This window comes from Triticum urartu, chromosome 7A (assembly GCF_056163025.1).
Source record: "Triticum urartu cultivar PI428250 chromosome 7A, HENAU_Tu73, whole genome shotgun sequence".
NCBI lineage: Eukaryota > Viridiplantae > Streptophyta > Magnoliopsida > Poales > Poaceae > Triticum > Triticum urartu.
Window position 1 is genome coordinate 80928880 of NC_141879.1, and position 19255 is coordinate 80948134.

A 19255-nucleotide genomic window follows, 5' to 3' on the forward strand; every position below is an offset into this window, starting at 1 on the left:
ACCCAGTTATTTGAAATGGTCTCAGACTGCCATCACATTCGACCAGTCCGATCACCCGACGCACATAGCCACCCCTGGGAGGCAAGCTTTGGTGGTCGACCCAATTGTTGAAGGCACTCGACTGACCAAGGTTTTGATGGATGGAGGCAATGGCCTGAATATACTGTATGCAGAGATGTTGAAAGGGATGGGCATTCCGATGTCCAGACTCAGTACCAGCAACATGAGCTGCCATGGAGTCATTCCTGGAAAGAAGGCTGAGTCACTCGGCCAAATTGCTCTTGATGTGGTTTTCGGTGATTCCAAAAATTACCGCAAAGAAAAGTTGACGTTTGAAGTTGTGGACTTCCAGAGCGCTTATCACGCTATTCTAGGCAGGCCAGCTTATGCATGATTCATGGCTCGACCATGTTACGTGTACCTCAAACTGAAGATGCCTGGTCCCAGAGGTGTGATCACTATTACCGGCAATCGGAAGAAAGCGGAAGAGTGCTTTCAGAAAGGCTCAAAGATCGCCGATGCTCAGATGGCAGTGGTAGAGCTGCAGGAATACCAGAAAACTTCACGCCGAGTGATTTGCTGCAAGCCAAGAAGCCCGATACGGAATCAGCGTTTCAGTCGCTCGGTGAGACAAAGCCGATTCACATTCACCCGACCGACCCCAGTGATGCTCCGACTCATATCTCTACGACACTCGACTCCAAATAGGAAGAAGCGCTCATCCATTTCCTCCGTGAGAACTAGGACATCTTCGCATGGAAGCCTTCTGACATGCCGGGTGTTCCCAGAGGGCTGGCTGAGCACCGTCTACGAGTCGACTCAAAAGTGAAACCGGTCAAAGAACATCTTCGACGGTCCGCCGTCCAAAAGAGAAAGGCCATCGGCGAGGAGGTGGCTCGGCTCTTAGCAGCAGAGTTTATCCGAGAGATTTACCACTCCGAGTGGCTCGCCAATGTTGTCATGGTCCCCAAGAAGGACAAGTCACTTCGCATGTGCATTGACTTCAATCATATCAATCGGGCATGCCCGAAAGATCATTTTCCTCTCCCCCGCATCGACCAGATAGTCGACTCGACTGCGGGATGCGAGCGCCTATCTTTTTTAGACACCTATTCCGGTTACCATCAGATCCGTTTGTATGGTCCCGAGTCCCGACGAGATCAAAATAGCTTTCATCACTCCATTCGGGTGCTTCTGTTATGTTACCATGCCATTCGGCCTCAAAAATGCCGGAGCCACGTTCATGAGGATGATTCAGAAGTGTTTGCTCACTCAAATCAGTCGGAATGTGGAAGCATACATGGATGATATTGTGGTCAAGTCACGGAAAGGTTCCGACCTGCTGACTGGCCTTGCTGAGACATTTGCCAACCTCAGGAGGTATGATATCAAGCTTAACCCATCAAAGTGCACATTCGGAGTTCCTGGTGGAAAGTTACTCGGTTTTATTGTTTCCGAACGAGGAATCGACGCCAACCCAGAAAAAGTTGGTACTATACTCCGAATGAAGCATCCTGTGCGCGTGCACGATGTCCAGAAGCTTACTGGTTGCTTGGCCGCTTTAAGTCGATTCATTTCTCGTCTCGGTGAAAAGGCATTGCCTCTTTACCGACTGATGAAGAAGTCAGACAAGTTCGAGTGGACTCCTGAAGCTGATGCAGCATTTGTAGAGCTAAAAGCCCTGCTCTCCACCCAGTCGGTGCTTTCTGCCCCAATCAGCAAAGAGCCTTTGCTGCTTTACATTGCAGCCACGGGACAAGTCGTCAGTTCAGTACTTACGGTCGAGCGGGAAGAAGAAGGAAAAACCTTTAAAGTTCAGCGCCCAGTATATTATGTTTCTGAGGTTTTGACCCCATCAAAGCAAAGATATCCTCATTATCAGAAGCTTGTATACGGGATTTATATGACCACAAAGAAGGTTGCACATTACTTCTCTGACCATTCCATTACAGTCGCCAGCGACGCTCCATTGTCAGAGATTCTACACAACAGAGATGCAATTGGTCGAGTGGAAAATGGGCGATTGAACTCCTTCCCCTAGATATCAAGTTTGAGGCAAAGAAAGCTATCAAGTCCCAAGCAATTGCAGATTTCGTCGCCGAGTGGATTGAACAGCAACTGCGGACTCAAGTTCACTCGGAGCACTGGACCATGTTTTTCGACGGTTCTAAGATGCTGAATGGTTCCGGTGCTGGGGTAGTATTGGTTTCCCCCTGAGGACATAAGCTCAGATATGTTCTCCAAATCCACTTTGATTCCTCCAATAACGAAGCAGAATATGAAGCACTTTTGTATGGGTTGCGCATGGCCATTTCACTCGGCGTCCGTCGCCTCATGGTCTATGGCGACTCAGATTTGGTGGTGAATCAAGTGATGAAGGAGTGGGACATCAGAAGTCCAGCCATGACCGGTTATTGCAATGCAGTGAGAAAGCTAGAGAAGGAATTCGAGGGGTTAGAGCTGCATCATATACCCCGACTAAAAAATCAAGCAGCTGATGATTTGGCAAAAATAGGTTCCAAGAGAGAAGCCATTCCCAGCAATGTGTTTCTGGAACACATCCACACACCATCAATTCAAGAGGATCCTTTCACCGAAGAAGCCCCGCAACCAAAACGTGCCACGGATCTGACTGAAGTTGAGGTTCCAGCAGTGGTCGACCTGATCATGGAAGTTTTGGTCATCACTCCCGACTGGACAGTGACGTACATCGCGTACATCCTACGGAAAGAACTCCCAGAGAATGAAGAAGAGGCTCGACAGATCGTCCGTCGATCTAAGGCCTTTACTGTGATAAAGGGACAGTTGTACAGGGAAAGCGCGACTGGAGTCGGTCAAAAATGCATAACACCAGAAGAAGGTCAAATAATTCTTGATGATATCCACTCGGGGACCTGTGGCCATCATGCGTCCTCTCGGACCATCGTGGCTAAAGCATACCGAGCGGGATTTTACTAGCCAAAAGCAAATGAGATGGCGAAGGAGATAGTCGACAAATGTGAAGGATGCCAGTTCTATTCCAATATGTCGCACAAACCTGCTTCAGCCTTGAAGACCATTCCACTCGTCTGGCCCTTCGCTGTTTGGGGATTGGATATGGTTGGACCGCTGAGAACTGGCAGGAGCGGCTTCACCCATGTGCTGGTGGCAGTCGACAAATTCACTAAATGGATTGAAGCTAAACCTATCAAGAATCTTGATGCCTGCACCGCTATCAGCTTTATCAAAGAGTTGATATTCAGATATGGAGTTCCGCATAGCATCATCACTGACAATGGGTCAAACTTCGATTCCGACAAGTTCAGAGCTTTTTGCGCCTCTCAAGGCACATGAGTCGACTACGCGTCAGTCGCTCACCCCCAGTCAAATGGACAAGCAGAAAGAGCAAATGGTCTAATTCTCAAAGGACTAAAACCTCGACTGATGCGCGATCTCAAGCATGCAGCAAGCGCATGGGTCGACGAGCTTCCATCAGTTCTTTGGGGATTGAGGACCACCCCGAATCGATCGACTGGACGAACCCCATTCTTTCTGGTCTATGGAGCTGAAGTAGTTTTGCTGAGCGACTTGCTTCACAATGCACCCCGAGTCGAACTCTACTCTGAAGATGAAGCAGAACAAGCCCGGCAGGACTCGGTCGACCTCCTAGAAGAGGAAAGAGAGATGGCCATGATCCGATCGACCATTTATCAACAGGACTTGCGTCGATTCCATGCCAGAAATGTGAAGAGTCGAGCCTTTCAAGAAGGAGACTTGGTCCTCCGAGTGGATCAACAGAAACCACACAAGCTCGCTCCTACTTGGGAAGGTCCTTTCATCGTCACCAGAGTTCTCCACAATGGAGCATACCATATTTACAATGTCGATCGCCAGATTGATGAGCCATGAGCCTGGAATGCGGAGCTGCTCCACCCCTTTTATACTTAAGTACTCTCTCGGATGAGATGTAATAAGAGATACCTCTGTAGTTTGTTTATCAAAAGACAAAAGTGTTATAATTTTCCCAGTGATTGTTGTTGCTTTTGTTTACGTGAGAAATCCCCCAGTGGGTGGCTTAGCTGCGAATCCGTTTCGCCTAAGTTTTAAAAAATCCTACCGAGTGGTGAGCCAGCCTCTCACTCAGGGGCTTAGCTGCGAATCCGTTTCGCCTAAGTTTTAAAAAAATCCTACTGAGTGGAGAGCCAGCCTCCCACTCGGGGGCTTAGCTGCAGTCCAAGTACTCGCCTAAGTTTTAAAAATCCTACCGAGTGGTGAGCCAGCCTCCCACTCGGGGGCTTAGCTGCAGTCTAAGTACTCGCCTAAGTTTTAAAAATCCTACCGAGTGGTGAGCCAGCCTCCCACTCGGGGGCTTAGCTGCAGTCCAAGTTCTCGCCTAAGTTTTAAAAAATCCTACTGAGTGGTGAGCGATCCTCCCACTCGGAGGCTTAGCTGCAGTCCAAGTACTCGCCTAAGTTTTAAAAATCCTACCGAGTGGTGAGCGATCCTCCCACTCGGAGGCTTAGCTGCAGTCCAAGTACTCGCCTAAGTTTTAAAAATCCTACCGAGTGGTGAGCGATCCTCCCACTCGGAGGATTAGCTGCAATCCAAGTACTCGCCTAAGTTTTAAAAATCCTACCGAGTGGTGAGCGATCCTCCCACTCGGAGGCTTAGCTGCAGTCCAAGTACTCGCCTAAGTTCTAAAAATCCTACCGAGTGGTGAGCGATCCTCCCACTCGGAAGCTTAGCTGCAGTCCAAGTACTTGCCTAAGTTTAAAAATTCTACCGAGCGGTGAGCGATCCTCCCACTCGGGGACTTAGTTGCAGTCCAAGTACTCGCGTAAGTATTCTCCACCTGAGAGTTGCATTCCAAGCACAAAGAGTATTCCAGGCAAAAAACAAATTCCAGTCGAAAGCAAACACCAGCATATTCAGAAATAAACCAAGTTCGGATAAACCCCAAGGTCCCAGACGGCAGATCAAAGGTATTCGAGCATCAAGCCCGAAGAAGTTTAACGGTTACACAATCACTCGGCATTCCGAGGCAAATAAAAGTGGAGCATAATATTTTTCGGTCACGCATCAGGAGAAGGACTGGCTGGGTCGCAGAAACTGTCGAGGTCAATGCTGTCTGCAATGCGAGTGGCGACGTCAAGGAAGGTGTCCATGAAAGACTGAAACGTATGCTTCCTCGTGTTAGCAACCTTGAGCTCCGCCAGCTTGTCTTCTTTGACATCCTTGCGGTGCACTCAAACCAGAGACAGAGCGACGTCAGCACCACAGCGAGCATATGACTTCTTCCATTCTCGCACGCGTTCAGGGATTTGATTCAGTCGAGCCATCAAAGACTCGAGATCTTGAGACAGCTCCGCCTGAGGCCAAAGACCAGCATCAACCCGAGTCATTGCAGCTTTCAAGCGTGCCAGATAAGCAACCGCGCTGTCCATGCGAGACTCCAACCGCAGCACGTTCGTCGCAACGTCATCTTTGACTGGACAGTTGATGGGATCGAGACCCGTCTTGACCCGCCCGGTTTCCGCTTCAAAGTCTTGGCAAAGTTCAGCATGATCGAGAGAATTATGAGTTGACGGCACCATTAGACTTGTCAGTCGACAGAAATAAGACAGACCAGTCAATACCTTCAAGTTTCAAGACTAGCTTCGCAGCAAGTTGGCCCAGATAAGACTCTAGCTCGCCATTCTTGGTCTTGAGGCTTCCAAGTTCGTCGGTCAACTTCTCTTTGTTCTTGTTCAGTCGCTCGACCTCCTGATTGGCGTCAGATACAACAGTCTTCAGCTTGGAGTTTTCTTCTTCTAACTTGCCGACTGAAGCAAGCTTCTTGTCAGCAAGCGATGTCTTCTCGCGCGCCTCCTTCTGTGCTGCGGCAAGATCCATATCCTTCTTCTCTAGAGCTTCCTTCATTTTCTCTAAAGAAATAACATTCTTCAGGCGAGCTTGGAGTTGGCGGTTTTCACTACATACATCTGCTCGAGTGAAGCCACTCGGTTCAAAGATGGAAAGGAAAAGTGCCAGTGTTGGGATATGGAGCGGTCGATTGGTTACCTCCCATGGCAGCTACTTCATCACGAGCGGTCTTAAGGTTCTTCTTGGCCAGTTTCAGATCAAGGTTGAGGCTGATTTGCTGTTTGTTCATGTCAGAAAGTTGAGCCCCAAGATCACAAGATTTCTGCAGTCACAGCCATATTAGTCGACAGAGATAAAAATAGATAATTATTCTAAGACTACCACCGAATCAAACATTCAACGGCAGTCTCGGGGACTACACCCAGTGGGTGCACTTAGCATGCCCCCACTGATTTCCATACCACAGTCGATGGTCGACTGTCCTTAAAAAAAGACAGATCCAAATTCTCAGACCACAGTCGACTGCCCCCAGTCAACTACGGTCTCGGGGACTACACCCAGTGGGTGCACTCAGCGTGCCCCCACTAGTGCAAAGAATCAGTTCGAACCGACACAAAGAGATATACTATTTCCGAACAGCCACATTCTAGTGGGTGGTCAGACAAAAAAATGGTCAATCGAAAAATCAACTAACCTGGACATTGGTTTGCATGGCAGCTCCGGCTTTGAAGGCCACCTGACTGGCCTCATGCACCACCTTCGGCTGCCCCATCACAAGGTTCAGTTGAAGAAGAGCTTCTCTGGCAGCAGCCGGTGGATCGTCCGGAGTCTGATATGCAGCAAAAAGTGACGGAGGTAGAGCAATCGAAGCAGCCGCCGGATCTGAAGCATGGAGTGACGTCGGCGCAGCAGGAGCCTGAGCAGCTGATCCTGAGGGACAATCAGTCGATAGAGGAACAGCGAAGGTGACGTTGGTTCGAGCCGGGTCTATCAACCGCTCGACCGTCGCCGCAGGCGTCCCAGTCGACCGAAGAACTTGGGCTTCGGTCGCCTTCCTGCCCAGCTCCTTGTCCTTCCTCCTCCTTCCTCTCAGCGGTACTTCCTCTTCGTCGTCTGGGAGCACAACAATGTCTTGTGGAGCTGCAATAAACAGAGAGAGCTATAAAGACAACTGACCAATATTCCAGTCGACCAAACAAACTTTGAGTCGGGCAAACTTACTGGCTTTGGAGGTAACAGCGTCATCAACTTCCTCATCGGCAGGGATCTTGTCAACATCCATATCAGTCGCAGCCGAAGTCGGGCTATACAGGTCCATCATCCGCTCGGTCAGAACAAGAAAACCGATCGGAATGAGAAAATATGAGAAGAACATTTACCCAGAGGCAACAGGGACGTCCATCTTGATCTTGGGCAAGGTCTTCCGAGCCTTCGAAGGATTAGCTTTGGGCTGCTTGGGGACCGTCTCAGTCAACTCTGGAGTCGGAGACCGAGCGCGCTTGTGAGATGGAGCACTCGACGCTGCAGCTTTGCCTCGTCTGCTCACGGGGTCGTGCCGCTGCTTGGATCGACGTTCAGAGCGAGGCGGCGAGTCGGCCACCTCCTCATCGTCAGACTCGTCACTCTCATCATCTTCACCATCAGCTGGGGACTCCCACTTGCCGCTCTCCTCGGCGCTGTCCCCGCCCTCTTGGTCTTGCTCCAGGGCTTGTTCACCATTAGGCATCGAGTACATCTCCGTGTAGATCTGCAAAACAAGGAACCGATCATAAGTCAGTCGGAACCTCAATCAGTCGGAAAATATGTTCAAAAATTCAGTTATGACGACCAGACCTTGTCTGGCAGGTTGCTGTCGCTGAAAGGGTCGACTCTCCTGGCACCCCTGGGGTTGTCTTTGTTCCCGGTAATACCCATCAGCCAGTCGGCCACGATTTTGGCCTCCACTTCCTCCGGATGAACCCGAGCAGTGTCACCAGCCCCGGAGTACATCCACATAGAATGACCGCGAGCTTGGAGGGGTTGGATCCGCCGACTGAGGAACACCTCGAGCAGGTCCATACCAGTGACGCCCTGATTGATCAGTTGGACTACTCTCTCAACTAGCATGCCTGTCTCTGCCTTCTCAGCAGCGGTCACTCGCAAGGAAGATGGAGTTTGGACACGATCAAAAGAAAAAGGGGGAAGTCCGGTCGACTGACCTGGGGTCGCGATATCCTGACAGTAGAACCAGGTCGACTGCCAACCCCTGACCGATTCAGGAAGAGTCATCGAAGGAAAAGAGCTCCTCTTCCTCTTCTAAATGCCCAGGCCCCCGCACATCTGGATAACATGGGTTTTCTCGTCTTTCGAGTTTGCTTTCTTCACGGTTTGGGATCCGATGGTAAAGAGGTGTTTGAAGAGGCCCCAGTGTGGTCGGCACCCCAAAAAATTCTCACACATAGAGACGAACGCAGCAAGGTACGTGATGGTATTGGGAGTAAAGTGATGGAGTTGGGCACCGAAAAAGTTTAAGAAGCCCCGAAAGAAAGGATGTGGTGGAAGCGAGAAACCACGGTCGACATGGGTGGCGAGCAAGACACACTCACCCGGTTGCGGCTGCGGCTCTGATTCCCCCTTCAACAGGCGCGCGGATTCATGGATGATCAACCCTAACTCGGCCAAATCATCCAGGTCCTCTTGCCGGAGCGAAGATCGGATCCAGTCTCCCTGGATCCAACCTGACGGCAGCCCCGAGCGCGATGAAGACCCCCGATTCATCTTCTTGTTCTTCGCCGCCCCCGTCGCCTTCTTCGCATGCTCTAACGTCGCCGTTTTGTCCTTCCCCATGGCGGCAGAACAGCGGTGTCGAGAGTGGTCGCGCTAGGCGAGGTGGAGACGCGAGAGGAAGAAGAAGGGAAATGAGCACGCACGGTGTGAATGCCTCGGCTTCGCCGCTTTTAAAGGCCTACTTCCGAGTGGCTGACGCGTGGGCCCGATCAGTCCTGTCAAATCCCACCAACAGTTGCACACGTGATACATGGCGAAAAAAGTGGCGCAGAAATCGAAACGTCCGATTTATCTACTCCACTTACCGCGGGATGCTCCGCCTGGCGCGCTTCTACCCAAATTTCGAATCCCGTGAGATCCGGGATCCTCTGTAACCGATCTCACCAAAGATTCCAATCAGAGATATCACTCGACAGATGTCACTGAACAAACCAGTCGGTGATTTTTGAATCGATCAAGGCGACTGAAACGAAGTCGAAAGTTCCAAACAGTTGTCCTCCACTCGGAGAAGGAGACACTGCAGATCAAGGGCGAGAACCAGGTCAACTACCGTCCTTCTTTTTCACTCAAACCTCGATCCATTCGGGGGCTAATGATGTAGACACAGACCTAGAGTAGGGTAATATGCCTGACCTATACGCCCCACCTAAAGTCTTGTCCTAAGAACCAAGGAGTTCAAGAGTCAGAAGCAGAGGACCAACAAAGGTGTCGAAGCGAAGTCCACTCGACCTATCAATCACTCGGAGACCTCTCTTACTCAGGTCACTCGACCACCAAACCACTCGGCATATCAGAAGACCTAAAGCCACTCTGCGCAGCAACGGTCAAGCATTCATTCGCATACTTATTGCTCATTTGTAGCACCTTAATACAGGAGTTACCTGTAACGCCTCCTCTTAATGTATATCGAACCCTGTGTAACGAAGGGAAGCTGGGGGCCTGGCGTACTCTATATAAGCCACTCCCTCCTCTAGGACAATGGTTCGCACCCCCTGTAACTCACACACGTATAATCCAGTCGACCGCCTCCGGGCTCCGAGACGTAGGCCTGTTACTTCCTCCGAGAAAGGCCTGAACTCATAAACCTTGTGTGTACAACTCCCCCATAGCTAAGATCTTGCCTCTCCATTCCTACCCCCATATTCTACTGTCAGACTTAGAACCACGACACCGCCCTTGCACACCTGGTAAACAAAGCCTCCCTGCTGTGTCGTGCGGTAGAGCTCGCATTCAGAGTGTCGCGATTCTTTTGCTTTGCTTTGTGTTGAGAGAGACGGGAGAGAGGCCAGAGTGTCACAGATATACATACAAGAGACATATGAGAGGGGGAGGGGACGCTGCCTGTGTATTATTGTTAATTTTATTCATATTCATAAATATTTATATCACTGTTGCCATTACGTCTTCATCACTGTCATTGTTACTGTTGTTGTTGGTACCTTCACGCTGTGAAGCAGAAACATTCTTTTGGTTTTGGCTAGCCATGCCATGGCATATGCCATCTTTCGGTCTTTCATCTTTTGCCTGTTGATTGGGGAAGAAAGGGAACGCTGGGTTGATGCCTTTTGCCATGATTAGACACACGGCCGACCATCAACTAACCACAAGGTTACAAACTGAAAACTTATGCAAATACTCTCTCCGTCTCATAATCCAAGACATTTTTTGACACTATGAGACGAAGGGAGTACTATTTTAATTAAATGAAAATTAACGGGGTTGATTTTCTGAAAGTAAGTTTGCAGTGATTAGTGACACTACTCGTCCATAAATTACTCAACAGCTAGCTAACTGTCTCTGTTAGCTTACCTCACCATAATCACCGTATACCGCCGAAATGGGGCTGTCAGGGCAACAAGCTATGCCAATCGTTTTCATTGTATGCATGCATACGCGCGCATGATAACGAATTCTTACCGCACGGACCGTGGCGGTCGACGATTCTCCTGATTGGTGCTTATTTCAGATTCGTTAGTGCATCTCCAACGCCGGGCTTGGATCCGCCCGCTCGGTGATCTGAACGTGCTTTTCTTCACAAATCAGAGGCAAATTAGCAAAACTTGCGGGAGTCTGGATCACTGCCACTCTTGCTTTTGACTGTCCTGGCCAGCCAAAAAAAAACCTATCTTGTCCACGCGCGCTTCTTGCTCGGCGTCAGCTGCCCACATTTATACCAATGTAAAGCGTTCGCTCCATATTGACGCTGGTCCAGAGCGGCTGCGACCTCTCGCCGGCGCCGGCATTGAAGCGACACGTTGGCCGAGAGAGCGCCGCCCTTGCACGCCCGGCTGAACAAACCTCCTTGCCGCATTCAACCGGCTTCAGACTGTCCCGCCTATCTTCATTGAACGCGTGCTTTCGCCGAGAAACCTACTCCGGCCACACACACCCGTCCGCTAGTTGGTCGGCATTAAACACAACGCCACTTGGCTCTTCGGATCCGCCTCACCACCGACCACTTTGGACGATCCGCTGCTATAGCTTGCCATCGATGTTGGAGCGAAATTTGTGATCGATAGATGCCGCTACTCTTACATGCCTTGAAGCACTTATAGATACACTCCCCATAACTTGACATTTGTTCCTCAACATCGATGGCCAGATCAAGACCATTTTTCTGCCATGCATCACACAACAAATACAAACACATCACATCACAATTGCATACAAAATGAAAAAGCCCACGAAAAATCAATGAAAAAACCAAAAAAAAAGATAATTCCATTTACCTCCCAATCATTTCATCGAACACGTTGGAGATGCTGAAAACTGTGGCGACGTGTGATGTCGGCTCGTCCTCGTGTTGTGGTTGGAAGGGATGTCAAGTGGCCCTAGGCGATGCTCGAGGAACCAGTGCCGTCGTGTGAGGGATCGTCGCTGGCACAACTGCCACCTTCTTCTTCGCTCGGGCCGCAGCGGCGATCATGGATCACACGGCGGCCTCTTCCTGGTGATTTTCTTTGCATGCGGGGGGAGCCTCGGCGGCTATGGTGGGATCCTTGGGCGCTTCCCCGGCGGCCGCGACAGCGGTTTTGTTGTGGCGCAAGGCCTTGGCGGTGGATGACCATCAACTTCTCGCCACCAACAACATGACGCACGATAGGGGGTGACTGCTAGCCTGGTGGAAGCTGCGGGAAGGCTGGCGGCAGTAGCGGTCGTGTCAGGGATGCCTTCCTTGGCGACTCGGTGGCCGGTGGTGGTCGCGGCAGGAGGCGACATAACTGTGAAAACTTTTAGATTGGACGGTTAGCATTCACCCCTATCGTGGGGTTCCGCGGTGTTCGTTTTGGTTTTGTGCTAGTGCAGTGCCAAACATACCATTCCTATAGCAACGTTTTGTTTTGGTATGGACAAAAAAAATTGGTAGCCATGCACGTGTTGGTCTTCTATTGGAGCCCGTTTGTTCTAAAATGACATATCTGGAGCCGTTTTGGGGCCCCAGAAATAAAAAATATTTTTTTTTGGCTACATCTTTTTGGTCTGCTGAGAAGTCTTTGGCTGCGTTGGCTTCGCTTTGGCTTACGATTGATCGCCGCCGTTGGATCTGGAAGACTGGAATAGAAGGAGGAGGATACGAGTTTTAGAGTCAGCGTGACTTGTCTTCTCCACCTGCCCGCCTCACCAACCGCCGTCCGCCGGCCGATTCGACTCCTCCCGCGAAGCGCCGTCCATCTTCGCCGCCCGTGCCATGTCGCGCCCCGCCGGCAATCCCTCGTACGCCGCCGAGCTCGGCGCTGCCAAGAAGGCCGTCGCCCTCGCCGCCCGCCTATGCCAGGTGCCCTTCCCCGGACCCCAAAATCCCTTCTTCCCATGCTGTGTCGAGGCCCGCGGGGACGCTGCTCGGAGGAGACCGCGCTCGCGCAGCCCCCGCCGGCTGCTGGGCCGTGCCTCGTCTTGCTTGCTTTTCTTCCACCTTCCCTCCGAGATTAACTGGAGAAGCATCGCTGGTTGATGGTCAACGTGGAGAAGTGACCACTTAGAAGTGTAATCAACTCTAGATTTGAAGTATGTTAACGTAGGCAATCTTAGCTATGGTAATGACTAGAGAGAGATATTTGAGTATGTTGATTGCAAACTGCTTGCTTCGCTGTTCATCAGATTGTTGATGCGTTGCTGCAGTTGGAACTTATTGCGTTTTGCCCTGTGACTCCTTCTTCAGACGGTGCAGCAGGAAATTGTGCAATCAGACATCCAATCCAAGGCGGATAAGACTCCTGTGACCGTAGCTGATTATGGTACATGCTCACTCTGTAACTGTTTACCTCCAGGTGCATGTATCTGCTGTTTGATGCTCAATTAGCAGTCCTCATACTCAAACCATAATTCGAGTCAGTCGATGTTTCTTGATTTAACTTACATGGAGATATTAAGATTTCTGAATGACATGGCTCAGTGATGTAAAGAACATTCAGGGTCGTATATATGATCTTCATCAGTTTACATTCACATTTGAAACTAGTTCGTTCTCTCAACTCCCCATTCAGGTGATAATTTTCTTTTCATACATGTAGGATCTCAAGTACTGGTAAGTGTTGTGTTAAATATGGAAGTAACTTCTGGTTCCTTTTCTATGGTGGCCGAGGAGGTAAATCACTTGTGTTCCGGTTAAATCATTTATGTGTATAATACATAAGTATTCTACACAACCTGAGTGTTTGTACGTACGCAGGACTCAGAAGACTTGAGAAAGGATGGCGCTGAAGAAATTCTGGAGCGCATTACTGATCTTGTAAACAAAACTCTCGCTGAGGATGGTTCATACAACCTTTTATTATCTAAGGAAGCTATCCTCTCTGCAATTGATACCGGGAAGTCCGAGGGAGGTCCATCTGGCCGACATTGGGTTCTAGATCCAATTGATGGGACTAAAGGGTGAGCTATGGTAACTCCAACCTGCAGATTTCACATTCTGCTAATGCGATAAAAAAATGTCTGGTTTTTCCGCCAATTGCACTATCTATTGTACAGTAGTTTCTACAACTTCCCTCTTGCTCACCAAAACCAGTGTTGCTGCTTTAATTTGCTGTGCGTTTTTCTAATCATTTATTCAAGGTAGCAGGCACCACTGCCTTCTTTCAAACAACTAGAGTTCTGACCTATGACTCTTCATACAGAAATGAATTCTTTTACCAACAATCTTATTTAACAAGTACAGATGCCAATATTACTACGGAAATTTCCTGAACCAGCTCTATGTAAACTATCCGCTGTTCTTCTTTTGAGATAGCTTGTGAAGCGCTAACAACTGATCAGTTAGCTGGCAAGATTGAATACATCTCTTTCATGCCCCATATTTTAACTAAACATTCGAAACAGATTAATCGTGAACACTAATAGCATTATTTGAAAAGAAAGATATTGCAGTCATTTGATGACACCTCATGTTGTTACTATCTTTGCCTATAATACATTTTGATCTTGGTTTTGTCTTAATAACTTGATTCAGATTCGTGAGAGGAGGCCAATATGCCATTGCACTGGCACTGCTTGATGAAGGCAGGGTTGTCTTGGGTGTGTTGGGATGTCCAAATCTTCCTTTTACATCAGTAAGTAACCTCAGTGGTAGCTCATCAGGAGATCAAACTGGGGCCCTCTTTTCAGCGGCAATCGGTTGTGGTGCTGAAGTACAGTCGTTAGATGGCTCTCCACCACAAAAGGTTATTATCACTTTCAATCTCTTTTATTTGATTTTAATCAGTTAAGACTGTTTGTGCCTACTCCCTCCGTCCGATGCAAAGTGTACATATAGAGATTTTTGGACAAATTATGAAGTAGAGTAAAAAATGCATTGGAAAGGTGCAAACCACCATCTCTCTCCTCTTTAATTACCCAACCTCCAATGAGCTAAGTGCATGTAGAAATTAAGGAGACCATGTGTAGAATGTTATTGGTCTTGATTACAATGTGATGAGAGAGAAACATTTGTTTCTATTTTAAAGTGCATTGGGAAGATAGAAGTGCACTCTTTTGTGGACAAATTTTAAAACCAAATGTACACTCTTCACCGATGGAGGGAGTATGTGAGTTATTTTCTTTTCTTGTGATTGACTTGCTTCTGGCTAACTTTCATTACAGATTAGTGTTTGTACCATCGACAATCCAGCCAATGCCTCGTTCTTTGAATCCTATGAAGGAGCACACTCGATGCGTGATTTTACTGGCTGTGTAGCGGAGGTTTGATCTTGATTACTCTTTGCTTAGGCTACATCCATTGGAGTAGAAACTAATTCTGTGTTTGAGTGCTAGTAGAAACTTGGTGTCCAAGCTCCTCCAGTCAGAATAGATAGCCAAGCAAAATATGGTGCCCTGGCCCGTGGGGATGGCGCCATTTACTGGCGTTTTCCACACGAGGGTTACAGGGAAACGCTATGGGATCATGCAGCCGGCTCAATTGTCGTCACAGGTAAGAACATTTCTCTGTGTTTTTTTTAAACAACGAACTCAACTGAAGAATACACATTTCTTACTTCCATTTTTCTGATGTTTCCCAGAAGCTGGAGGTGTAGTTAAAGATGCCTCGGGAAACGATCTCGATTTCTCGAAAGGCAGATATCTTGATCGTGACACGGGCATCATTGCTACAAATAAACAGTTGATGCCATCAGTCCTGAAGTCTGTCCAGGAGGCAATCAAGGAGAAAAAACAGGCCTCTTCCCCATTGTAGAAGGTTCTTGAACCTTCCCTGTTGTAGAAGTTGGATTGGTCCAAAATAATGATTGCTATGCTACTCCTTGTTCATTTATTCACACTGTTTATGTGTAACTGACCTTTTGTTGGAAATAAATACAACCCTTGTTATACAATATCTGTACATATCCAAGGAGTGGCTGATAGGCAGCCATGCCCTGAAAGAAACTGAATAAAGATAGAAATTTCCTGCGGTTATAAATATCTTAGCATGGCTTTTGTTCAACATAAATGTCAGCAATAATACAGTACATCAACTTTTTCTTTTCTTTTTGTGAGCAACAACCAGTCTCTTGTGTTATTTCCTTCAGATCAAACTTGCATTGTGAGAGTTTTAACTTGAGAAACCAAGGCTTGTGTTAGAGTACTATATATATGCGGGAGGAGCCGCATGAGCAAGATGGGATCTTGAGGTAGGAGGAGAAACACTACAGGGCTCCTTACCTTGACTCGGACTCGAAATTGCCGAGGGCCAACGCCCTAGCCGCCGCCGCTGCCATACGCGTCAAGGCCATTGGCCGTGCTTGGCGCCGCTCGGTGCTCCCTACACCGCGCCAGCCGCTGGAGGTGAGGAGGAGAGGAGGCAGCCCCTCTCGGTGGTGGCTGCAACGGCCCATACGCTCCACTTGTGAATGAGGCCTTGCCGCTCATCACCGTGGAGAGGTGGCGACCGCACGCGGGGCAAGCAAGTAGGGGAGGAGGGATGCGAGGCTCGAGGCGTACGGGGGATTGGTGGATAGGGTTGGCCAATCCCACCGCATGTTCCTACCCACCCTCCTGCGGGAATTGGTCAATCCCACGTCGCCCACCCTCGCTGCAGTCAAATTGTTTTTCACACAGGGGGTGCTTCTAATTATGTCCGCCCCTGCCACACACACAGAGCACGCACACCGCCAAAGCTGGGCCTGCGGGAGATGGAGGCCCACCTGTCATCCACCTGAGCATGAAAGAGCAGTGTGGGAAAAAACAAGCGGTTCGATTTTTTGACAGGGTGGTGAAAAGCTCCAGCAAGGCAGATCGACCGAACGAGATTGAAACCGTGCCGGAGATAGCTCTTATGGGCGGGTAGCATAGCTGGTTTTATAGGAGAGATGTTTTGCAGAATACAGTGACCAGATACGGAGCTGATATATAAGCATTATATTGTGGTTAGCTAGCACCAATGTAATTTAGCCAGCACTTTATTGGATAGTCCACATCACTGTTTATAAGTACAAGAATGGCGCTAAATAATAAAGCTAACAACAATGGATTTTTTGTTCTAGCTTCACCCCAGATAGTGATCAAACTAAACCTTAGAGCCAAGTTTAATGACCATGGATGTGTTTTACTCAGTTCCACCGTCATGCTCACAGAAACAGGTGTGACATTTTCCAACGGATGAAGTAGCATGACCCCTGAAGATAGCTTAATCTACCATTAAGTACAAAGTGCAATTACGGCATTGCCAACAAAGTGCTGATATGTTGGTGGATGTTGAGTTGTTGACATACTAGACATTTCGACAGAGTGCTTCTCCACCAACTCATGAGCATATATCATCTTGTTCTTGGCTTGGGGCTGCATTTGTTCGTGTCTTTCCCGGATATGGCAGCCGTGGTCGCGGCTACAACAGCTGCAGCTGCTGCACCGACCTTGAAGCCTTTCATGGCCCCCGCGTACTTCATAAATGTCACTATCGCCGCCGTCTTTTGTCCGAAATCCATGGTATATTCCTGGAGCAGTTGAGCAAATTCAACATAGATTAAACACAATCATTGCACTTATGAAAACAGAAAAATTAGAAGCCAAATGTGCCAAGTGTGCACATGTACATTAGAGTGATATTATATCGATGTCACCAAAAAAAATGTCAAGTCATTGTGATTATCATAAGTTTTCAACAAATATAAAAATAAATCAGCAGTGAATAACACTTCAATAATTTGAGCTTTGTCAGAACTTAGGACATAATGATTCCTTACTAGAATATGTAGTTTGTTGTTTGCAATGTGTAAACTGAAGTATTTTTCTTTGCCAAAACCGGCAATGAGAAACAAAAGAGGGGGGACGGGGGCAAAACTCACCCAACACGCTACCCAAGCCAAAAAGACCATCTGGTCGTGACTGAGACAACACATGCAAGCACAAACTCAATAATGCACGCCGCTACATCGAAGTTGCACACAATATCACTAATCGTCATCAACTATTGCGCCTGTGACCTGACAATTTCGACTTCACCGCAACTAAGGTTTAACAGTGAAACCACAAGCATTTCTGACGGGTACCATCAAGCAAGGCAACAAGCCAACAAGGGAGCTCTAAACATTGTACCGCAGCTAAGACTGTTTCGTCGCCACCAAGTCGCCAAACCATAGGAGTAAACTGACTTGAAATTTTAAGCCATGGCAAACCGACATCGTACGGTTTTGCTGCCACTGAGAAACTAGCTAAGACAACTTATCAAAAAACTGCAGCTCGAATGCCATGGGGTCATCCCAGTGCTCGGTCATTATATAGAGGTGCTTATAAAAATAAACCACTTTTTTCTTCAACGCAAATGTTTTTTTTTTAGGGGCCAAATGCTTATTTCTATGCCAAGGTGCCTAATAAAGTACTGCTCTACAAATGAACAGCGGTGCTTAAGAAAAAAACAAAGACCTCTTAAACAACTTGCAGCTCTGCATAGCAAACTAGAAACTGCAGCTCTGCCGCATAGCAAAGTAGAAATTGCAGGGCTCGTCAACCTTGAAAGTTGAAAGTCTCCCTTCTTGCTCAAAGTCGATTGCCGCCAAAGATGCTAAATCCACCCGAGTCGTGGAGTTAAAATCCAGGCTTATAAAGTGAGCTGAGCCAACGGAATAGATCGAGATCGAGAGGATGGTCTGCTGGATCCAGCGTAAAAAAGGAAACGATATCTTAGCACTGGCTAGAGCAGAGTCTTACTTGGGATTTAACGAATAAAAGCAGCTGCCGGCTTGAGGGAGACAAAGAGGCACGGGCTAGAAATCTGAGGCGGTTGCTCCGGCCGGCCCTTGGACGGCGTCGCCTTCAACCTTGCGAGCTCGAGACTTCGAGAGCAGGAGGAGACCCGGAGACTGAGCAAGTCAACAAGATCTGCGACACTGGGAGAGCAGTGCCACTAGGAGAGGTTGTTGGAGGCAAGTGTGTGCTTGTGCGCGAGGGGAGGCTCAGGCCCGAAGGTATGGGCCCTGTTGAAACTAATAAGGCCCAGGAACCAAAGGAGTTAAAAGAACACATAGCGCAAAATACCGAGATCTCGGGGAGCTCCTAGGAGCCCCTATTTGTCGCGCTTTGCGTCAAATTGGCGGCCTGACGAAAACGCGCGTGACCCAGGAATCGAACCTGGGACCAACTGCATACTACTCCCTCTGTTCGGCATTACTTGTCTCGGAAATGGATGTATCTAGAACTAAAATACATCTAGATACATCCATTTCTGCGACAAGTAATGCCGAACGGAGGGAGTATAATGCACTACTAGCCTCCCAGGCTAACAAGTACTGACGTTAATAAAACAGTGCGTTTCTTAAAATAACCATAGATATGGAACCAGAATGATATATTTTACTTAAATAACTAACCATAGATGTGTGTTTTTATTTTGATGATTTTATTTAAAAAAACTGAGTGTTCTGTGAAAGCAAACACTTTTCAAATTGGCGAATTCCTTTAAAAAGACTGATTTTTTAAAGCAGGAAATTCAACTTGCGACAAAACTTGAGAAAACACAATGAAATTTTGAAAATTCTGAATATATTTTAGTTTTCAACAAAAATATGCGCATGTGATCAATTTTTCTAAATTGTGAACAAATTTTGAAACATAAATAAATTTCAAATTTATGAACAAAATTATAAAAAGGAAATATTATTCGAATCTGTGAACAAATTTTGGAACTGTGAACATTTTTCAAAATTGCGAAAAAAATTTGAAACATGAAAATTTTCAAAATCTT

General features: G+C 47.9%; 1 protein-coding gene and 2 long non-coding RNA genes across 3 annotated transcripts; 1 reads left to right on the forward strand and 2 right to left on the reverse strand.

Moving 5' to 3' along the window:
• The first annotated feature begins 12126 nt into the window (after positions 1-12126).
• On the forward strand, positions 12127-15498 carry SAL1 (SAL1 phosphatase-like protein). The gene is made up of 8 exons (XM_048686760.2): positions 12127-12382; positions 12767-12842; positions 13119-13192; positions 13277-13479; positions 14054-14264; positions 14683-14781; positions 14857-15010; positions 15099-15498. The coding sequence occupies exons 1-8, from the start codon at positions 12296-12298 to the stop codon at positions 15269-15271; spliced, it is 1077 nt and encodes a 358-aa protein (XP_048542717.2). The 5' UTR covers positions 12127-12295; the 3' UTR covers positions 15272-15498.
• On the reverse strand, positions 15470-16119 carry LOC125521703 (uncharacterized). The gene is made up of 2 exons (XR_007289397.2): positions 15739-16119; positions 15470-15599 (listed from the first exon to the last, which is right to left on the reverse strand). It is a non-coding gene; the product is annotated as an uncharacterized LOC125521703 (long non-coding RNA).
• A 340-nt stretch (positions 16120-16459) lies between these two features.
• Positions 16460-18394, reverse strand: LOC125518351 (uncharacterized). Its single transcript, XR_015611859.1, has 2 exons — positions 18223-18394; positions 16460-17009 (listed from the first exon to the last, which is right to left on the reverse strand). It is a non-coding gene; the product is annotated as an uncharacterized LOC125518351 (long non-coding RNA).
• Positions 18395-19255: the final 861 nt, after the last annotated feature.

Coding starts and splice junctions, on each gene's coding strand:
- SAL1 (XM_048686760.2), top strand. CDS start 12,296: ATGTCGCGCCCCGCCGGCAATCCCTCGTACGCCGCCGAGCTCGGCGCT. Junction 12,383..12,766: donor TCGCCGCCCGCCTATGCCAG/GTGCCCTTCCCC, acceptor CTCCTTCTTCAG/ACGGTGCAGCAGGAAATTGT. Junction 15,011..15,098: donor CGGCTCAATTGTCGTCACAG/GTAAGAACATTT, acceptor GATGTTTCCCAG/AAGCTGGAGGTGTAGTTAAA.